This window comes from Nothobranchius furzeri, chromosome 9 (assembly GCF_043380555.1).
Source record: "Nothobranchius furzeri strain GRZ-AD chromosome 9, NfurGRZ-RIMD1, whole genome shotgun sequence".
Classification (NCBI taxonomy): domain Eukaryota; kingdom Metazoa; phylum Chordata; class Actinopteri; order Cyprinodontiformes; family Nothobranchiidae; genus Nothobranchius; species Nothobranchius furzeri.
The window spans coordinates 66,682,076-66,698,564 of NC_091749.1; the positions used below are offsets into that span (position 1 = coordinate 66,682,076).

At 44.8% G+C, this 16,489-nt stretch overlaps 1 protein-coding gene across 6 annotated transcripts in view; it reads left to right on the forward strand.

Annotated features, from left to right (window-relative positions):
• LOC107381579 (multiple epidermal growth factor-like domains protein 11) overlaps positions 1-16,489 on the forward strand; it is a 120,171-nt gene that overhangs the window by 53,857 nt on the left and 49,825 nt on the right. For all 6 annotated transcript variants that reach the window (XM_054731976.2, XM_054731970.2, XM_054731974.2 and 3 more), the window contains exons 6-8: positions 14,340-14,586; positions 15,747-15,867; positions 15,953-16,089. In XM_054731976.2, the coding sequence (XP_054587951.1) occupies positions 14,340-14,586; positions 15,747-15,867; positions 15,953-16,089 (505 nt within the window). The remainder of the gene's footprint in view (positions 1-14,339; positions 14,587-15,746; positions 15,868-15,952; positions 16,090-16,489) is intronic.

The following is a 16,489-nucleotide window of genomic DNA, read 5'->3' on the forward strand; positions in this document are numbered from 1 at the left end:
CAACTTGTTTATCGTTCTCTGCCTCCTTTCAGCTTAAGTGGCCTCCACAATAGAAGCTCCTCCACCCTCTTTGACTTTAGGAATTATTCATCAGCCTTTCATCACTCTGCATTTTCTCAGAGAAGAAGTAAAAGTTTTGGTCTTCTTTATTTCCTCCTCCAGTCGTTTTACACTTCAAGCATTCTTGACCTTAGTGAAGCGGAGGCAGGAGACCATGTGACCCCCAACTGAGAGCTGCTGTATTAAGCTAGTCTGCTTCCTGGACCCACCGAGTCCTCTCAAACCCTCGGATTAAGATGACACTTGACTAACCCTTTTCTGGAGCTGTCTTCCAAGACAAACAGAGAGGACACGTCCAAGCCATCCAATCAGACGCCAGAAGAAGAATTAACCACCATGTTTTTAGACCGAATCGTGAGCCTGTACCCTCACAGAACCCTGATTGAAGCTTGTGCAGAACCGAGTGTTTGGACTCGGTGTTGAGGCCAGTTTGGACACTCTTTTGCTTCTGGAGCACACAGAATCCATTTTCTCCAAAGTATTTTCCCATCACAGTCATCATGCCTGTGGTTCACCTCCATCTTCACCATCTCTGGAGTTGGGCAACATCAGGGTGTAATTCTGGTTCTGTGATGGTTTTGGATGCGGGGACTCCTCCAGATCCCTGACTGGTTCCTGATGTTCTCCGTGGAGCAAGGAGCTGCTTCCTGCTGATGGTTCAGCTCCAAATGCAGACAGATCTCATCAAAGAAAAACTCCTTTATAAATCAGCCCCAGAATCTGAATGATGGTCACGTTGTCCCGTTCTGATGGCTGATTCTGGTTCAGAAACGCTTTATGCTTTAACCTTTGACCCCGGCTAAATGACACCATCAGTGGTCGGATGTGCAGCTCTCACCCGTGTAGAATCTGCAGGCGGGTCAGTGGGAGGACGGCCACCTGCCGGCTCTCATTAGACCTGATCTCAGATTTATGCCCCAAGTTTGCATAAAAAGACATCATTAAAATGCAATTACCACAGAAGAAGACACGCCAGCGTCTGAGCCCAGGACACACACACACACACACACACACACACACACACACACACACACACACACACACACACACACACACACACACACACACACACACACACACACACACACACACACACACACACACGTTGGTTCTGTAAACGATCAAGTGAAAGGTTGTCTCATCTCGTGCACCACTCCACAGCTAACTTGTTGACGAGCACTAATGACAGCAATTATTCAGTCCTGGAGCTCAGTCTGTTGGTGTGGAGGAGTCAGGAGGACCCGAACGCTTCGCCTGCAGACTCCAGCATCGATCAACGCAGTTCTGACTCGCTCCGCTTATTAACTGGACGTGAAAATGGCCTCATTAAAAAGAAAATCTGGAAAAACTCCATCACAGGAGCGAGGAGTCGGTCAGTGTCACAGTAAACTGACACTTCATGCCTCGGAGCAGCAGGACCGTGTGATGCATCTGGGCCGTCCTCATCGACCCGCCTGCGTACCGCTGAAATATGCTGCCTCTAATTACAATTATTAATTGGAAATAGGAAATCAATGGCTGTGAATTAAACCCAACTGTTCATGTTTGTATATGGGTCAGCTGTTTCCTAATAATTCAGCTGGGCTTGACACGCAGCCGGCCCGTTTCAGGCAGCAGAGCCGCAGCCTCCTCCTGAGTGCAGAGGTGAAACAGAACAATTACCTCCTGCTGGTTTTATTCAACCTTGTTGACTCGTGTATGGAGGCGAGTGGTGACATAATCGGTCACCTGGTAGACAGCGTCCAATGAGAGAAGGCTCTGGTATTAACCCACACTGGGCTGATTTTTTCACTGCAGAACCCAGAATCCTTTACTCATTTTACCGGATTGTTCTGCTGCAGGAGCATCTTCCTCTTCATCATCATCATCATCATCATCCTCACTGTGTTTATTCCTCCCACTGTCTTCATGGGTGACCCCGCAAAGAATGTTGACCAGTGAGCAGGATTGATGGTTTATCCCTTGGGTCCACGTGGCAGGAGTGAGCACCACCTCAATCATCCTGCTCAATGGTCAACTTTCGTTGCGGGGTCACCCTGAAGACAGTGGGAGGGTTAAGAGGGGAAATGTGAAATAAAAAATGGGAGAAAATATAGAACATTTCTGTTCATTTTCATACAAAATCCCACATAATATTTATAGATGTTTCTAAAATAAAAAAAGTCAAGTTAATAAATGAAATGTGTTTAAATGACAAAAGAAATGATGTACCAAATGTATTTACTTATGATTGTGAGTCAAACTTGTGTACATTTATTTTATTATTTCTTTTTTTTTGATAGAATGACTCAAACAGAACTAAAAACACTTTTTGAGAAAAACAGTAACTGTGAGAAATTAGTTTAATTAAAATATGTGGAAATAATCAATCCTCATCAATCCATAGTAAAAAAAAATAAGTTTTTCATTCATTTATATCTATTATTTCTAATATCTCGAAATCAAATTATTTCCTATAGTAAGAATAAATACAAATACTTATTTTTGCAGAAATATATTTTTATACAAACCTGCAATGAATTAAATCAAATGTAAAAAAAAAATTGTGTCCCTTTAAAAACTTTTTCTCACTTTGACATACCGGTACATAAAAATAGGTATAAAAGTGTAAACTCAGATCAATTAAACAGTTTCATTGATTATTTAAAACTGTTTAATAAAACTATGAAGTTGAGGTTAATAAAAATAAAAATATCTGTTGTTTTCATCATCAGTTAAGTAAGGTTTAACCGTTTCCACACCACAGAGGACTGAAACAGCGTCAGTGGGTTTATTATTCTGCAGAGCCGTGAAAAAAAGGAGGAAAACAGATTTATCAAACAAGAATAATGACTAAAAGTACATTAAAGAAATGCAGATAAAACAGTTTTTAGATTCCATTTAAAGTGACGAGAGAAGAGAGGAAAAAGCACCATTAAGGGAAGATCGGACTAAAGACGGAGCAGAAGCTTTTAAAGGACCAATAATGAATAAAAACCCTTCGGAATAAAAGCAACGGCCACAATAAAGGAGACATCCACGTGAGGGCACGAGGACACGACGACGATCTGTTCCATCTGAGCGCAGTTTAATTGAACTTTATTAAACCACACGGAAAAAGTAAACAGTTGTTTGATTACAGAAAGTTCCTCTGAAACTGGAACCAGGAAAAACCATTGAAAACACTGGTCACTGTTCCAATCTGAGGGTTTAACTTGTGATTGATGAGAGAAGATGGTGACCTTTGACCTCAACTAAAGACAGTCTCTGCTGCTTGTCAGAGAACAAGAACCACCAAAGAGAACTCTGGGTGTCTCCCAGGTTCCAAATCCAGTATGTCCACTGCAGTTTGACTAGTGGAGAACAACTCTGTCTTAAAACATTCTCCGGGGTTCCCAGCTTCCTCTCACCAGTCCCAGCGCCTCGTGCCCAAAGAATTCTGTGGAATTTTTATCATCTTTTTAAAATTGGGACAAATTTAGTTTTAAAATTAAGTTGTTCAAGTGTCTGGAGCCCATCTGGAATTGGTCTGGAGCCCATCTAGAACTGGTCTGGAATGACACTAAAACTGGTCTGGATTCCAAGTGAAACAGGCCTGGTTTCCCACCTGGAACTGGTCTAAATGAATCTAGAACTGGTCTGGAGCCTGTCTAAAATGTATCTGTGACTGGTCTGGTACTGGTCTTGAACCCATCTGGAACAGACCTGAGCCCTCATTTATCAACCGTACTTACGAACAGATCCGTGTATTTTGTGTGTGGGAACAATTTTACGCTTTGTGCGTTTTTTTTTTTTTTTTACCAATTTGTACTTGTGTGTGAAAATGTCCCTAAGAACAGCTCTGACCATGTGCAGGAACAGCATCTAGTGGTAGAACAGGGGAACTGCAGTACTGAAGGCATCAGTCATTCATGCGTGTTCTGTTCCTCATCCACAAATTATATTTACCCAGTACGTAATTATGTCGGTGGAAAAACAGCTTTTCTCAACTGACGGGAACCTGACATCATATATATATATATATATATATATATATATATATATATATATATATATATATATATATATATATATATATATATTCTTGTGTTCCTAACCTCAGCTGATCACATTTATGCAACCAAAGGTGCATAAAAAATTGGTCAGTTTTTTATACTTATTGTTGCTGGCTATTGGTTTCTGTTTGATTAATATCACTTGATCAAGCCTTTTATACATTCCACACTATGAAATAGGTAAAAGTGTGCATGATTTGTGCTGATATATCGGATTGATATCGGTGTCGGTCAATATTGAAGGCTGCAATATTGTATCGGAAGTGAACAAAGTTGTATCGGGACATCCCTACTTTTTACCCCAACAGTGACCCAGCCAGATATAAAATTTCTTGCTATAATAATTTCCAGAACCAAACCATTCTGATAAATCCCAAAGTTTGGAGACATTTCTGGGATTTTTTTGTCTGCAGCTAGCCTCTACCAGTCAGCCCATTCTTCCAAGATACCGTAAATCCTCTAATACAGGCCCGGGCTCAAGCTCACCAAGCTCCAGGCCTTTATTGGAAGGAGGGCCAGAATTAGAGGCAGGCCTCAATTTCTATTTGAGCAAAATGAACTAATGGTTCGCTGGAGTTTTTCACAATTAAAATTACGCCCACATTTTCAAAGTTAAACACATTTCTTTTAACAACGGTAGTTTCTGCTTCAGCCCTCTCCTCCCTCCCCCTGTGCAGCGGCCGCAAACTCACTGATGCGCCTGCAGCCTCTCAGAGTTCCTGCTGCTCTAAACATTAAAATAATTATTTCATTTTCTGTTCCTCACTTCTGATTACCTTCAGTGGTGTCTGTTTGTTGCAACCACCAGGTACAAAAACTAACTTGTTTTTATTTGACTATTTTTCTGTCCTGCCTGTTTATTATCTTCCTGCATCTCCTCTCAATCCTAAAGAAAAACTGCTACCTGGCTTCATATATATTCACCTCATGAGTTATCTTTGAACTGCAGTTCTAAAAGATCTACCGACCGCAAAAACAGCGGAGTGCTCCCGGCCACATCAGTTAGGTACGTCACCGAGGACAAAACAGGTGATGCGCCCCGCTCCACAGCAGCGAAACGCATCAGGCACAAATAAAAGAATAAAAGACAGAAAACATAAAAGGAAATGAGCCGGCATGAACGATCGCGTGTTAAATTAGTTTTTGAGGTGGCGACTACTGATTTGATTATGATACTGTGGCCGTGCTCAGGACGCAGATGTCTGGAGCGCGTCAACAATCAGAGCTTTGCATGCGCAAGCTGGTTAAGGTTAGGATGGGGGTGAGGGAAAGGTTAAATTGCAAGAGGGTAAACGTCACAATTTGGTTAAATGTCCGTTTTACGGCGGGTGTCAGTACCGACGCTCTGGCACAGCGCGTTGCCTCCCGACACACAGGAGCTTGTCACCTGCTGACAGCAGGCTGCTGTCTTCCGTGGACTGCATTTTGCCGTTCATTATCACGTGACAGCGACTAGTCGATGACAGGCATAAAAAGTCACTATAGAGCAGTGAAGTCAACTAGTCACTAGTTCATACAACCCCTACTGCTCCCCAGAGTGTTCTGCAGCATAATCAGCACGTTTTCTTTGAACTTGATATCAAATTTTCGCCTCCTCTTCGTCTCCGCAGAGTTAAAGTTACCCTCGCGGTCTATCACTGGCAAATCAAAAGTGAGAAGGATGACACAACCACCCCCCGTACTTGTTTGTTACCACATTCCACCTGGCCACAATAAAAAAAACGGCCATTATTCATCTCCGCCGACTCCGACACCGGCCAAAATATGATACCCGGCAGTTAATTAAATACAGGCTAATATTAGAGGATTTACAGTAATCACATTTCTTCTCCTTCATCCAGTTTGGACTCTGAGAAGAACCAGCTCATTTCTGTGGTTGATTATTGAAATTGAACCCAGAAGGCAAGGCAGACCATTTCTACTGAGTATTGATCCCTGCATTTATCAATCAGCTGACTAGAAACATTAAGGTGGAAGTGGATCATGTTCTCGATTAGCTGAACGCTGAGTGATGAAGGTGAAACCAGCTGGTTCTACAGTCGACTGATCCAAACAAAAGTCTGTTCAACTCAAAACTGGATCAAACAGGAAATAAGAAGTGTTAAAGACCAGCAACATGAAAACAAACATTTCTCTGCTGTAAGCTTCACCGTCCTCCTCCTGCGTTTTTCCGGCGCTCCACTTTCACGTCTGATTTCTCCAGGTGTTCCCTAACAAACGTAGAGCTTCGACTCTCAGGGTGAGGTTTATCCAAGACGAATGAGTGTGACTGACGCTCCATTCTTCAGCACACGACCTGCTCTGACAACTGCTGAAGCCTTCTGGCCACTCAGCAGAATCCCTCCTCTGCCCCTCTTTATTGGCAGGGAATTCCCAGGTTGTTCTCATCCCATCCGAATGCTCGTCCATCATTGGCTCAATGGGCAGCGAGATCCACTGGGAACCATCATCAGATCTTTGATCCTAAATGTGTTAGATCCATTTGCTGAGTTCTTGTTCCAATTTTGTTTGCATCTCAGAGTTAGGAGGTAAAAAATGCCATTAAAGCTGCTGAATGTTGTTTTGAATTTCTCGCTTTTGATCTGTGCTGCCTCGTGGGCCAGCCTGGGACTTTACTGAGCGGTGGTCATGAGTTAGTTTGATTAATGGGAAACTCGTCTGAGGGAACCAGCGGCTGCCAGAATCCTGCTCAGGTGTGCTTAGAGCTGCAGCAGGAGGGTGTACAGCATCTGTTACCATGGAGATGGAGACAGGAGGGTGTACAGCATTTGTTACCATGCAGAAAGAAATAGGAGGGTGCACAGCATCTGTTACCATGGAGATGGAGACAGGAGGGTGTACAGCATTTGTTACCTTGCAGAAAGAAATAGGAGGGTGCACAGCATCTGTTACCATGGAGATGGAGACAGGGGGGTGTCCAGCATCTGTTACCATGGAGAAAGAAATAGGAGGGTGCACAGCATCTGTTACCATGGAGATGGAGACAGGGGGGTGTCCAGCATCTGTTACCATGCAGAAAGAAATAGGAGGGTGCACAGCATCTGTTACCATGGAGATGGAGACAGGAGGGTGTACAGCATTTGTTACCATGGAAATGGAGACAGGAGAGTGTACAGCATCTGTTACCATGGAGAAAGAAGTAGGATGATGTACAGCATCTGTTACCACGGAGATGGAGACAGGAGAGTGTACAGTATCTGTTACCATGGAGATGGAGACAGGAGGGTGTCCAGCATCTGTTATCATGGAAAGAAACCTAAAAACACCTTCAAGCTAAATAAATGTTTTTCCTGAAATTACTTAAAAATACTCTGATTCTCCTTCATATGAACATCAGTGGCCCGGTAGCTTTTGATTTCCATACAAATGTTGGAATGTTTCAGTTCTTGTACCTTCTTTTTTAACCTTTGTGTCAGAACCAAAGCTACTGGTTAGTCTCGGTTCTGTTCCTCTGGACGGTATTTAGGTGTGACTCTGCTTCTAACATCAGGGAAAAAAGCCCTAAGTTTGTTATTGGTTGTGTGTGTGTGTGTGTGTGTGTTGGGGGGAGGGTGCTGTTGACAAATTCAGAAATATTCCTGCAAGACTTTGCCTTTGCCAAAGTATATTATGCAGCTGTTAATTTAGTGCAGGAAGTTCTACTTGGTGCCAGCGAGCTACTCTTGATCAAAGTCATTAGTCACTTGATTTGGACTCTTTGCTTCTGAATAATTGAGGCAGTGAGAGGATAAAGGATTTGCCTGTGCTGGCTCACTAGTTAAAGGAAACAAGGAGAGCGTCCTCCCTGAGAGTAAGAGAGACATAGAAGATGGAGAGAAACGTGAACCGCAGGAAGGAGGGGGGGTGATCAGATTGTTTTGTCCACTACGGTTCTGATGAAACATTTAACATTATAATCTGTGAAACCGCCACCGGGAAGAAGGAAAACGTGTGTAATTCATCCTGCAGCCAGCTGCAGCGACATTTCAGATTTTCTGTTTAACAAACGACCGTCGGCTCTGAGCGGCTTCCCCTCACATCCAACCCATAATCATATATCACACATACAAGGGCTGGCTCCCTTTTCTAAGATAAAACACAATCATATGTTTTTTCCATCTCATTAGTTTTCCATCTATACCAACAATTCCTCAACTTATTGTATATTTATGTGAAACCATCATTGTGAGTAAAGAGGAGGAACTGACTTCCCATGAAAAATGTCCCAAAACCCGACTGATGTGAGTGTTTTGGTAAATGAAGTCTACCAGAACACAGAATAGTGGGGTTGCGTAGCAGAATGTTTCCTATGCAGCCGGAGCAGTTTCTCTCTTATCAAACATCAGGACACATCAGGAACGTTCAGTGTTCCAGGTTTAGTTTAAAAGTGAATCTGTTGGTTCTGGAAACTGAACTCGGAGCTGGGAGGAAAACGCTCCCTGCCCATCTCTCCTACGAATCTGTGCATTTGTCTGTTTGTCGACACGCTGAGAAGGAAGATGTGTCGAAGTTCGGCGGCAAACTCAATAAAAGTTGAACTCATCATCCTGTTCTCACCTCTGCACACCCAGACTGTTGCAGCAGCATCTTTCTGTCTGCTTTAGGAGGAGGATCAGCCGTCATAGGAGTTTGTTTTAGAGGCAGTTTTATGATCCAGACAATGATTTTAAAGCTCCGTGAAACTGTGAACTCCACTTACTCCTGCAGATTTTTACTGCACAATGATGCTATGAATGCAGGCGTGAGTTTAAATGCTGGTATGTGTCACAGAGCGAGGACGAAGCACTTCGCTTAAAGCCTCCTGATGCTTTCAGGGTAAATTAAAACAACTGGCGTTTCATCTTAGGAGAGGAGGTGACTCTCACCTTGTTCGGCTCCTCATTTTAGCCACGACAAAGACACACAATCAGAGATTTAATTCAGAAGCACAGCAGCTTCAGCTGCGGCATTAGAGGTCACACTTATCTGCTTAGAATTATTCTGCAGAACTCTCCAGACGTAGACGTCGGGAAGCTGCTACTTCAAACATGAATGCTAAACGGGAAGCGTCCATCCTGCCGCGGAGTCTCTCTAAAAGCCATTTGTCCTCTTCAACATCTGGATGATATGTGCAGCGAATACTCAACAAGTTCAGAGACATTAATTCTCAAAAATCCCTCTGTGCTCAGAAAGCAGAGGGAGTGGGAGACCAGCTTATTATTATTATTATTATTATTATTATTATTATTATTATTATCATCCATCCTTTTACAGCTACTTATTCAGAATCAGATCGGGGGACAACAGTCTAAACAGAGAGGCCCAGACTTCCCTCTCTCAAGCCAGTTGGGGTCAACTCTTCCAGGGGAATCTCAAGGCGTTCCCTGGCCAGCCGAGAATCATAGTCCTTCCAGCGTTTCGTGGGTTTTCCTTAGGGTCTCCTTCCAGTTGGATGTGCCCAGAAAACCTCACCAGGGAGGCGACCGGCCCGAGCCACCTCAACTGGCTTCTCTCGATGCAGAGGAGCAGCAGATCTACTCTGAGGCCCGCTCAGATGATCGAGCTTCTCACCCTATATTAAAGGGAGAGCCCAGCCAAGACTCATTTCAGCCGCTCGTATCTGCAATCTCATTCTTTCGGTCACTACCCAAAGCTTGTGACCATAGATAAGGGTGTGAATATAGATTAACCAGTAATTCTATAGCTTTGCCCTCCAGCTCAGCTCTCTCTTCACCACGATAGACCGGTACAACGCCCGCATCAGTGCAGATGCAGCACCAATCCATCCATTGATCTTGCACTCCATCTTTCCCTCACTCGTGAACGACCCCAAAATACTTAAACTCCTCGACTTGGGGTAGGACCTCCTCCCCAACCTGGAGAAGGCATTTGACCCTTTTCCGACTCAAGACCATGGTCTCAGATTTAGGGGTGCTGATTCTCATCCCAGTTGCTCACACTCGGCTGCGAACCGCTCCAGTGAAAGTCGGAGATCACGTTCTGATGAAGCCAACAGGACCACATCATCTGCAAAAACCAGAGACTCAATCCTTAGGCCTAGGATGCGCCTAGAATAAAGGTTATGAACAGAATAGGTGACAAAGGGCAGCCTCGGTGGAGTGCAACTCTCACCGGGAACGAGCCCGACTTACTGTCGCCAATGTGGAACAAGCTCTGACACCGGTCATACAGGGACTTAACAACCTGTTTTAGAGGGACCTGTTACCCCATACTCCCGAAGTACTCCCCAAGGGATGCAGTCGAATGCCTTCTCCAAATCCACAAAACACTTGTAGATTGGTTAGGTGTGAACTCCCAGGCACCCTCCGGGATCCCCCCTAGGGGTAAAGAGCTGGTCCAGTGTTCTACGGCCAGGACAAAAACTGCATTGCTTCTCCTGAATCTGCCAATCCAGTCCACGCCATATTGCAGAGCCACGTCAGCCATCACAACCCTACAGCATCCAGAGCCTTAAGGGACTCCTGGCGGATGTTGTCCACCCCCGGAGCCTCGCCACCGAGGAGCTTTTTGACCACCTCAGTGACCTCAGCACCAGAGATTGGAGAGCCCAACCCAAAGTCTCTGAATTCTGCATCATCAGTTGAAGATGGTGAGATTGATGAGGTCTTCAAGGTATCCCGCCCACCAATCCGCAATGTCCTAAATCGAGATCAGCAGCACATCACTATAAACAGTGCTGGTAGCTCACTACTTTCCCCTCCTGAGGCGCTTGATGGTGGAACAGAATCTCCTCGAAGCCGTACAGAAATTTTGCTCCATAGTCTTGCCAAAGTCCTCCCATGCCTGGGATTTTGCCTCTGCAACCAACTGAGCCACGTTCTGCTTAGATTGCTGGTACCCATCAGCTGCCTCTGGAGCCCCACAGGCCAAAAAGACCAGATAGGACTCTTTCTTCAGTTTGACAGCATCTTTAACTATCTGTGTCCACCAGTGGGTTCTGGGGTTGCCACTAAAACAGGCACTGACGACATTGTGGCCATTACTCTGGTTGATCACCTCAACAATGGAAGCACGGAACATGGCCCACTCAGAGTCAATGGCCCCCTCCTCCCCAGGAACATTTGGAAGTTCTGTCGGAGGTGGGAATTTGAACTCCTTCTGACAGAAGACTCCGCCAGACAGTCCCAGCAGACCCTCACAATACATTTGGGCCTGCCTGGTCTGATTGGCATTCCCCCACCATCAAAGCCAACTCACCACCAGGTGGTGGTCAGTTGATAGCTCAGCCCCACCCCTCTCTTCACCCATGTGTCCAAGACACAGGCAGATATCTTGTCTATTGTTGTTGTTGTTGTTATTATTATTGCTTAGATTTGTCTAGAGCAGAGGTCCTCAGCTAAATGTGTTCAAGCGCCGGAGTTTTTTCCAGCAGACACTGTGAGGGCCAGATGCTCTTCTAAAATAAAGCTCAAGTTTTATATTATCTTAATTTATTAATATTTAAAATGGCTTTGTTTTTCATCTAAACTGTTTGGATTGTAGTTTTATTTGTGTTTAGAGAACGTAAACAAATATTGGTATTTGGGACATGAATTGTACTGCTAAACTTAAAAATCCCACAATTGGGGGGCGTTAGGGAACTGGGTGGAAAGGGTTGGGGGGCTGGATGTGGCCCACGGGCCACCAGTGTCATGTGTCGTGTCTGCGTCTTCCTCATGTGTCTCCTGGTGTTCCCCATTTGCCCTCTAGGTTTCCCTCCTCAGACTTCCCTCTCCCAGGTCCTGTGCTCTCTTGGCCCCCTCTTAGCCACGCCCCTTTAGTTTCTTTCTGTAGTGTTTTCCTTTAGTGTCAGCTTCCCCTTAGAATATTAGTTATGGTTCATACCTTCTGGTCTTTTGTTTTTCTCTTAGGTCATTTTCCTTTGTTACAGCCTTTCATTATTTAGTGTGTTTTTTTCCCAACAGTGTTTTCTTCCTCCTCCCTTAGTTAGTAATTGTGTTCACCTGGTCCCTCTCCCCACACACCTGCAATTCATCTCCCTCTCATCCCCAGTCTATATAAGCCCTGTCTTGTCTCTGTGTGGTTGTCGGTCCATTGTATTGTTGTCAGCGTGTGTTCGTGCTAGGGGTTGTATGAACTAGTCGACTAGTCGACTTCACGGCTCTGTAGTGACTTTTTATGCCTGTCATCGACTAATCGCTGTCACGTGATAATGACAAGATGCAGTCCTCGGAAAAGACAGCAGGTGATGAGCCCCTGCGTCGGGAGGCGGAGGCGACGCGCTGTGCCAGAGCATCGACACCGGCGGTAAAATGGACATTTAACCAAACTGTGACCTTTTCCCTCTTGCAATTTTACCTTCCCCTCACCCCCATCCTAATCTTAACCAGTTTGCGCATGCAAAGCTCTGATCGTTGATGCGCTCCAGACATCTGCGTCCTGAGCACCGCCAAATCAGGTGTCACCACCTCAAAAACAAATTAAACACGCGATCGTTCGTGTCGGCTCATTTCCTTTCATGTTTTCTGTCTGTTATTTGTGCCTGATGCGTTTTGCTGCTGCGGAGCGAGGCACATCACCTGTTTTGTCCTCCGGTGACGCACCCCCAAAATTCCACTATCTCCGCTCCGGCACAAACTCCGCAGCAAAAATGGTCCCGTTGTAGTCGGCCGGCGAGCAGCGGCACTCCGCTGTTTTCTGGTCTGTAGATCTTAGAACTGCAGTTCAAAGGTAACTCATAAGGTGATATGAAGCCAGGTAGTAGTTTTTCTTTAGGACTGAGAGGAGATGCAGGAAGATAATGAACAGGACAGAAAAATAGTCAAATAAAAACAAGTTAGTTTTTATACCTGGTGGTTGCAACAAACAGACACCATTGAAAGTAATCAGAAGTGAGGAACAGAAAATGAAATAATTATTTTAATGTTTAGAGCAGCAGGAACTCTGAGAGGCTGCAGGCGCATCAGTGAGATTGCGGCCGCTGCGCAGGGGGAGGGGGGAGAGGGCTGAAGCAGGATGCAGAAAGTACCGTTGTTAAAAGAGATGTGTTAACTTAGAAAATGTGGACGCAATTTTAATTGTCAAAAACTCCAGCAAACCTACCGACCCCCACCCCCCACCCCCTGCCCCTTCAGGTGTATGACGTCATCAACGACTAGTCGAAGTCGACTCGATTTTCATTACTTGACTGTCGACTTTTAAAAAAATTAAGTCATGCAGCCCTTAGTTCGTGCTCTGTCTGAGCTTTTCGTCTGAAGGTTTTTGGTGCTCTAAGAGAACTTTGGGTGTCCTGTGCTCCAGGACTTTTGGACTTTTGGCTCGCTGTCTTGGATTAATTTTTGTTCTTTCATCCTGTAAATAAAAGGATTTTTACTTTGAATCAACTTCTGCCTCCTGTCGTCTGGGTAATCTGCATTTTGGGTCCTAAACATCTCCTCAACGTGACAGCCAGTTGGGATTCACTGGTTTAGAGGGACAAAAAGTTTTGATCTACATTTTGACATTATACTCAGAAATGTATTATTTATTTTTAATTTTGCACTTTGAAAGAGTTGCATTCAAGCAAAAAAGTCTATCCATTTTCTGAACCCGCTTGTCCACGTGGGGTTGCAGGGGGGGGGGCTATCTCCAGCGGTCAATGGTCAACCAGGCGGGGTACACCCTGGACAGGGTGCCAGTCCATCACAGGGCAACGCAGAGACACACAGGGCAAATAATCACACACTCACACCTAAGGACAATTTAGACAGACCAGTTAACCTAACAGTCATGTTTTTGGACTGTGGGAGGAAGCCGGAGTACCCGGAGAGATCCCATGCATGCACAGGAAGAACTTGCAAAGAAGGATCCCAGGCCGGGAAGCAAACCCAGGACCTTCTTGCTACAAGGCAACAGCTCTAACCACTGCGTCACTGCGCAGCCCAGCAAAAAAAAAAAAAAAAAAAGTCATAATGTTAAATGTTTTGAATCTGTCCGTGCATCAGTAAATCAGAAGTTTAGTTTAGACTCATTTCTGGTGGATTTTTATTTATTCTTATTTGTAACATAAAATCAGATCGAACCTTCTGATAATATGAGTGATTTATGGAATTTTTAATCTCATTATGAATGATACCAGAGGAGACCAATGATTGTTCTGCTTCAGCATTGATCTGATGAGTCATGAACAACTAGTAAATTTGTCTCAAAGCTGCTAACAGGATCTAAATGTTATCAGAATAAGTAATCCAGTCGGGATTATTCATTCTGACTGGATTCTTTATGGGTTGAAAATGATCAGAAACGGCTCATTTCCATGCCTCACACTTTCTTCTTCATGGCTTTTAGGATGCGAGAGCGACTTCTGGGGTCCCCACTGCAGCAACCGCTGTCAGTGTCGCAATGGCGCCAAATGCAATCCAATCACTGGAGCCTGCGTCTGCACTGAGGGCTTCCAAGGGTGGCGCTGTGAGGAACACTGTGACTCAAACCTCTACGGCAAAGACTGCCAGCAGGAGTGTCAGTGTCTCAACGGCGCCACCTGCCACCATCAGACCGGAGAGTGTCTCTGTGCTCCGGGATACACAGGAGTCTAGTAAGTAACAGTAATGAGTGATTTAGAGAACCAGAGATCTGGCTAGCCTTGAGTTTTGCTCAAGCCTGTGAACGTGTGACTTGCAGTATCTTGGGAAGGTCCCACCTTTCTCACCTCTGATTGGCTGGAGAGACTTCTCCCTGTTTCTTCCAGTATTTGTTACTGCAGATAAGCAGCTGATTGAACATCACTTCAGGAAAAAAAAAATTCCTTTAAGGCTCATTTTTGCTCAATGTTAAATAAGTTCTCTGTATTTATTTTTGTTCTTCATCTGAGAGCTTGTGTCCTTGAGGCATAGCCCGGCCTGCCAGACTCATCCTCTGTTTAATTCTGCACAGAGAACACAGGAGGCAAAGTCACAAGGTTCATGACAGGTAGACCCAAAGAGAGAACCAGGTCCAGGGTGTGACCCCTGGCATGAGTTGGGGACGATACCCATTGAGTTAAATGGAATGAATCAAGCAAATTCAAAAAACCTTTAGCAAACATTGTCAGGACAGCAGATATGGATGTTAAAATCACCAAGAAATAGGACATAGTCATGTTTTAGATTCTCTGTGCAGAATTAAACAGAGGAGGAGTCTGGCAGTCCAGGTTACTTAAGGCAGCGGCTCCAACAGAAAGCAGCTCTAAGCCACCAGCAAAAGGAACGTTGTTACAGTTGGTTTGTAAATCCTGAGTTACTCTAAATAAAATTGGCGGACATGAATATTGAAAACAAGTCGACCACAAAACTTTTTGTCAGTGTAAAATAAATAAAAGGTCCGCAAGGTGTTAATTAATTAAACCCGTCAGCATCTGTATTAATAAACTGGATTTTTATATCTGAAAACATTTAGCAGCTAACACCATGCTGCGATACGGTGAAAACAGTCGTTTGTTCAGATTTGTTCTCATGCTGTTAATTTTTTAAATATGATGTGATGTGATGTTCTGTGTGATGAAGGTGAGCATCAAAGTGCCTCACATTTCAGTTTAATGGGCATCTCTGTGTTGGTCTGACTTGAATCAGAGGTAAAACGTTGCTTCTGTTTTTTGCTCTTAATCAAATTTAAAGGGTCTGTTTTTAGCGTGTTTTCAGGCTCCTCTGCTTCGTCTCCTTCAACCATTTAGTAGAATGGTTTTGAACCAGTTTCACCAGTTGTTGTTGTCTCCTGCAGCTGTGAAGAGCCGTGTCCTCCTGGGAAACATGGCTCTCTGTGTGAGCAGCGCTGCCCCTGTCAGAACGGAGGGACCTGCCACCACATCACCGGAGAGTGTTCCTGCCTCCCGGGCTGGATGGTGCGGCCCGACACAACACACACAAACAGGCAATAGGCCGTGTACCTCACCTGTCTCACCTGTGACCCTTCCACCTCTACTCCAGGGTCCAGTATGTGCTCAGCCTTGCCCGTTCGGATGGTTTGGCGTCAACTGCTCCGAGGAATGCACGTGTCGTAATGGAGGCCTGTGTGACCACATCAGCGGACAATGCCAGTGCACGGCCGGTTACATCGGAGAGAGGTAATAAATAAGTCAGAAGATTACCAGATTAACACAAATACTACTAAGTTTAGATTAGCACACAGCCAGCTGAACACAGACTAATGCAGCAGACTGAGATCAGACTAACCCCCGGTTTCACGCTGAAAGCATCAGCGGCGCGGAACGTCACTGCTTCAAATAGAATCCATTATAGTCTATGAACTGCTTCAAACCAGCAGCGACGCAGAAATTTCCAGACGCATCCCAGAAGCGGCACGCCACGCCACGCCACGCCACTAAAGACAGGACCGGATTCTGTTTTTGCCGCAAGCCGCTTCTGGGACACATCAATTTCCGCAGTTAACTTAGGGCTAAACAGGAAATCCCACACTTTTTCAGTGTAAAATCCCCAGTAATTTTCAAAATAAAAGTACTGCAG